The sequence below is a fragment of the Aptenodytes forsteri genome, unplaced genomic scaffold (genome assembly GCF_000699145.1).
Source record: "Aptenodytes forsteri isolate BGI_AS27 unplaced genomic scaffold, ASM69914v1 Scaffold208, whole genome shotgun sequence".
NCBI classification, from domain to species: domain Eukaryota; kingdom Metazoa; phylum Chordata; class Aves; order Sphenisciformes; family Spheniscidae; genus Aptenodytes; species Aptenodytes forsteri.
This window is the reverse complement of record NW_008794963.1, coordinates 585,077-591,301: the sequence shown is the minus strand read 5'-3', so window position 1 is coordinate 591,301 and position 6,225 is coordinate 585,077. Positions and strand designations below refer to the sequence as shown.

The 6,225-nt window shown below is 38.0% G+C and overlaps 1 protein-coding gene across 1 annotated transcript in view; it reads left to right on the top strand.

Moving 5' to 3' along the window:
• TMEM55A (transmembrane protein 55A) overlaps positions 1-6,174 on the top strand; it is a 20,496-nt gene extending 14,322 nt beyond the window's left edge. The window contains exons 5-6 of the mRNA XM_019471061.1: positions 3,327-3,417; positions 4,598-6,174. Of these exons, the coding sequence (XP_019326606.1) occupies positions 3,327-3,417; positions 4,598-4,741 (235 nt within the window). The 3' untranslated portion in view covers positions 4,742-6,174. The remainder of the gene's footprint in view (positions 1-3,326; positions 3,418-4,597) is intronic.
• The last annotated feature ends 51 nt before the right edge of the window (positions 6,175-6,225 follow it).

The window sequence follows — 6,225 nt, the reverse complement described above, 5'->3', positions numbered from 1 at the left end:
CTTTGGCCCTTCTAATTTTCTCCCTGCATAACCTCACAACATCCTTGTAGTCCTCCTCAGTTGCCTGCCCCTTCTTCCAAAGGTCATAAACTCTCCTTTTTTTTTTTTCCTGAGTTCCAGCCAAAGCTCTCTGTTCAGCCAGGCTGGTCGTCTTCCCTGCTGGCTTGTCTTTCAGCAGATGGGGACGGCTTATTCCTGCGCCTTTAAGATTTCCTGTGCTACTTTAATTGTCTCTGTCCCTTGTGGCGGTTTTCCCCTCTTCTAATTACTACCTGATGCTAAATTGGCTTTGGTGTCTTTTATATCTGCTGCTGCTGCCCAAAGGTCTGGCAGGTGCCTTTGCTTCCTTAGCAGCAGCTCAGAAAGAAAGAACCGCTGCCTTCTGGATAGCTTTGTAGTGAGTTCACCCTCATTAGTCCCACAATGGAATCAGCTGCTTCTGCAATTTAAAAATGTTCTTTGACCCAGTTCTAATATTTCTGAATGTGCCCATCAAAGTTGCCGCAGTTGGTAGGTTTTGGGGTAGGTTTCAGCTTTCTTTATTCAAGGTTAATTTGGGGGTTTAATGTGTAATTTGGGGTGGGTGGAGGGAAACGTCACTATTTAGAGTGGCCTAGTGGCTAATATCACTGTTGATGATAAAATAGGGGAGGTTTAGACTGGACATGAGGAAGCATTTCTTTACCAAGAGGGTGGTCAAACACTGGAACAGGCTTCCTGGAGAGGTGGTCGATGCCCCAAGCCTGTCAGTGTTTAAGAGGCATTTGGACAATGCCCTTAACAACATGCTTTAACTTTTGGTCAGCCCTGAATTGGTCAGGCAGTTGGACTAGATCATCATGGTACGTCCCTTCAAACTGAAATAGTCTATTCTATTCTAAATAAATTATGATTTATTGGGATTGCTAAATATTCCCAGGTCTGTTATGTGACCGCAGAAACTTATATTCATGTATTTCAACTTTGCTTTCTGTGGAAAGCAAAAGGCAGTTAAAATTAAGCATTCTTACATTTCCTTTTTGTGGTATTTGAGATGATAGTTTCTCCCCTGGCCTTTCTTACTGGATAGGAGGGGACAGAGCTTGAGAGAAATACGGATGGAAAATACACATGGCACCTGCAATATTATGATTACAAAAACAAGATCATAAGTCAGCTCTGAAAGTGAAGGTGTCTCTCCCAAAACTAACTTTGTCTCCATGTGAAATACACACCACAGTAAATATCATGTGTGTTTTAGGTGTATTGAACATGACATTTCTACCGGCTTATCTTAAGGTATCCAGCTCTGTAATAGAATTAACTTTCTGAGTGCATAGCCAGGAAATCCTGCTAATGAGAGAACCTAAGGTCAGTTTGGCAAGCTCAGTGCTCATCAGTTCAGCTTTTGGAGACATCCCCTCCCTGTCCCCTTTTATAAAACTTCTGTTTTGTTTGGGTTTTTTTCCTCATGTAACTTAGAATCAGACAACATATTCCTCTTCTGGAATGGCTGTAGAACTATTTAGGGTGGCTTTTGGGGAGTGTGTGTGGGTGTGCACGTGTGTGAGGGGGTGGTAAGATACCATTATTTCCCCAATTGGGAATTCTCCCACCCTAATCACAGCCCACCCCCAAATCCCATCCCAAATGTATGTGGTGAGGCTTTCGATAAGAAGTAATTTCCCCTGGGAAATTAATGAGCAGAACGGGTTTGGGACTTTTCTGAAAGTGTATAACAAATGGCTTATGAGTGGTCACTGTCTTCAACCCTCGCCTTGCAAGATGAAGCTCAGCGTATGCGTGTTAGCTTGAGGACTGTGGTTTTGGGTTGTTTGTTTTTTTTTTTTTTGGAGCATTTTAGAAATTCCTTGTAAAGAAGTAATATTGGAGTAAAGCTGCTTAAACCAATTTATTGGAAGGCTTTCTAAGATGAATGCTTAAAAAATTCTAGTCACATGCTAAGCATATGAGGCCTTACTATGTGGTTAATTAACTGGAGCTAGAAATTTGGTCATTCGTATGACAGATGTACTACTTTAATAGTTCAGCAGTGCTTTCTTCTGGTATATGTTTATCTTGAATATGTTGAACTCTCATGAGATGAAATTACTTTCCCTTGCATCTTTGAACACAGCGTACAAGCAACCCAGTATTTCCAAAGGCGTGTTGATCTCCCAGGATGGGATGAAGTACTTAGCTAGATAGCATGCTTCAGGATGCTTCAAAACTACCTCTACGATAGATGGTACATGTTTTATGAAAGCACCTCTGCCTCTCTAGTCCTTTCAATTGACCTACGTGTTCACTGTGTTTCAATGGAATTAAATCATGTTCCTATTTTCTTCATTAGTATAGCTGTATGTGATTGCAAATATGTGACTCAAGATGTATTTGCTAAACAACGCTGAGCTTCTGGAATAATTTTCTAACCTGTAGTAAAGAATGTAATGTTTTAATTGCAATTCATATTCCATTTGACTGAAGCACTGTAATAGTTAGCTTAACACAGCAGGTAGAGACAAAGCTGTCTGTCGTGGAGTTCATAGTCTAGATGATGAGTGACAGAACTTCCAGGGGACTTATTTACCTTGGTTGTCAGTAGTGATTTGTGCAGCTCACGTAACTTGTGATAGAACTCTTAAAAGAAAATTGGAAAGTACAAAGAACTTGTCACGTTTTTGAAGTTACTAAAACTGACTTAAACGCGTCTAAAGAATTTCAGTCATTGGAAATGTTGAACACAAAAAATTTTTCATGTTTGACTAAAAAGGTTTGGGGTTTTTATCTTCAAGAAATGGGGCAGAGTTTAGCCACTCAACAGTATTGAGTGAACTATTCCAGGAAATAGATAGTGCAGGTTGTTATTGTTAATGACATTTAGGGGTGGTAGAACTGATTTCCAGTTACTTAGATGCAGCGAATGTATTAAAGCCATGTATTGATGTATTAAAAGTCTAAAGGGTGTCTTAGCACCTACGTTGAAGCTGCAAAGCAAGCTTGGGTTTTGCAATCCAAAGGCTATTCAAGATAATTATCTGGGTGCACTGTGGATATAGGAGGTAGACACACTCAAACTGTAGGTGTGGCACCACTCTCTTCGTTGTAAGCATCTAGATTTTTATATACTAGATAATCTTTGCCAATAAACAAACATGTAGACTCTGTATTTTACTGCTTGGTATAACTGTAGACTTTGCCTACAACTGTATAAACTTAAGATGGTGTATGTGTATTGCCATTCTTTTCCCCTGCCCCCATTTAGACTGAACAGTTACTATTTATGTAGGATTTTTTCTTTGGTCTTTTTTTTTTTTTAATTTAAAATACCATTTATTTTCTAACAGTTCTTCTGTTGGAAGTGCACTGCCACGAAGACGCTGCTGTGCATATATTACAATTGGAATGATATGCATCTTCATTGGAGTTGGATTAACTGTGAGTGATTGACTATGATATGACACTTGCAACTGTGTGCAGGGGTGTGCGTGTACAAAGGAGCTCCCTTGGTCGACCAGCTCTTCTTTCCCCAGCATTTGAGTAAAACCTCCTAAGTTTGCGTGGTTTTTATCATCTCTATTAAAACCATGGACTTAATCATCTGAGTTAGCCAGAAAAGTGAAAGTTCCTAAAAAAAAAAAAAATAAAATAAAATAAAAAATTCTGGTGCTTTGAGAGTCTCTTCTTCCTTTTAGAATGATGATTTGACTCTTCATCTCTCTAAAAACTTCAGTTTTATGAAAAATGGTTTTACTTCACTGTAGAAATACTGGAACATCTTGCTCTTGCTAGGGCTCTCAAAACTTCCAGGTTTCCAGAAATACATATTGCTGTAGAGCCAGGAATGTAAGTTCTACTGCAGTGCAGGGGAATGGGATTCCAGAAGTTAGAAACATGTATATGCCTTTATAATTTGTACAAGCTATAAGGAGTAAAACTAGATAATAAGCTATTTACAAATTAAAAGGCTCACGTTGTTGTTACTCTATTACTCGGAAAACTATCTGGTTTGCTTGGCTCTGAAGTATCTGGTACTGGTTACTAGAGCCAACTTTCTGCCTGGCAGTCCCAGAAAAATACATATGAGGAAATACCTGCAGTTGAATTCACATGTGTGATTCTCATTATACCTCTAACTTGTGTTATAACCTGAATAATGTTTTATGTGTGAGCTTAAATGAGTTATGAAGGATTTTCCAGTTTCCCTAGTAAAAACAGTGACAGCCAGAAATAAAAACAGTGAGAGACAGATTTTTTTTATTTGAACAACCTTACTGAGTTTGAAAATGCTGAAAACGTTTCACTGTGAGGTGTGCCCAGAGGCTTGTTTAGCCTCCATCCTTGGAGTTTTTTCGGGCCCAGTTGGGTTAAAACCCTGAGCAACCTGGTCTGACCTTAGAGTTGACCCTGCTTTGATCAGGAAGTTGGCACTAAAGACCTCCTGGTGTCCCTTCCAAGCTCAATTATCCTATGATTGTGTAAAATTAAGCTAATAAAATATCTGATTTATCTTTGTCAGAGTGAAAAAGGTGCCAAAATGCTTCTCCTTAATATAACTTGCTCTTCCCTGAAAAGCAGGTAGTGCTGTATTTTTGACACTTTTGTTTTCTCTTTTTAGGTTGGTACACAAGATTTCGCCAGGCGATTTCATGCAACATATGTTTCTTGGGCTATTGCTTATCTCTTAGGTTTAATCTGCCTCATTCGAGCCTGCTACTGGGGAGCCATTAAAGTCAGTTATCCAGAGCACAGTTTTGCGTAGAGAAATGGTTAGATTATAGCTGATGAACATCTAGTAATTCTGGATATTACATCTTGGACACTTTTAAAACCTTTCCTGTAAGGATTCCATTCTGTTCAAAGTAGTTTTAAGACTGGGGGTCTCTAAGAACAAATGTTCATTGCACTACATAATATGCAAATAGTTTGTTTTGCTGCTAGATTCCCTAGCTCTGAATACTAAAGCTGTGTTTACATGTTCATAACTGTCTTTATAGGTGTTGAATTTTATTTCAACAGGCAGTATTAAGTTTCACATTTCCTTTGTTATGTTAAAATCCGTCAGCCATTTTTTCTAGATGATCAGTAAGAATTCAAAAGCAAGAGTGTTTATAAGTGTTTCTACAGTAGCTTCACATTTGTACTTAACATTTTAACTAAAATCATATTAAAGTGGCTTGCTTTAAAACCTAAGCAATAAGCATTTTGCTTGAACTGCTTACTGTATCTTTTGCCTAAGATCATAGTGACCTTATTCAGGAAATGAAAGTTATGAGGGTACTTTAAAAGACTGGCACTGTTGCTAGAGAGACATTTGTAAACACTGTACGCTTTGAGATTTTTCAGGTAGAGAGATGCTATTTTGGTAGTCCAATGAAATTTCCATTTATCCAGGATTGGATTTCGGTTGGGATAAATGCTTTCTTCTCAAGGATCCTGGGACTTAGGTGTTTGGTTTTGGTTTTTTTTTAACTGGCAAATCCTAAAAGCCATGCTCGGATTATGGAACTTAACTCTGGTTATTCGTACAAGTTCCTTTACAGGGTCTAAGGGAAGCATTTCATATGACTTGTTTCGTAATACTTCAGTGTCACGTAGGTGACAATAAGATGGTGATGGGTTGCCTCTTACTTTCCTCTGATCATGTCAGATTTTCCCTGTTTGGGAGAGTTATGCACTGGTCACTGCAAAGGGAGACACTGTAAATTCACGTTAACTGCTGTAATAAGAAAAATGAGTAAACTATTACTTGGACCATTCCATCAAAGTACATCTAGTCAATTTAGCACTGACTTGCCAAGAGAATACGGAAACAGAAAGCTTTTTCTAATGATGTATTCACAAAGGATTGAGGGACCAGTTCTCGCACTGCCCATCTTTATAGTTTTAAACAAGTTTTTGCTAAATTCTGAAGGAATGTCCTGAGTGATTTAGACGACTGTAGTAATTTAGATAACGGGGTTGGATGGGTAAATTAATGTGGATGTTTCAGGGATACATGTAATTTAAATTATCTATCTTCCTGCTAGGACAAAATGATATTCAGATAAGGATTTTGGAGCACAATAAATGTAAATGATCAAACTGTAAATGATCTGTCTTTGTATGATGCTAAATGTATAAAAGCAGTAGCTCAGGATTACAATGTACCTTTTACAAATAAACTAATAAAGAAATAAAGATTATTATTCAAACAATATATTTTGCTATTTATATATAAATAAAAATAAACGAGTGGAAGGATTT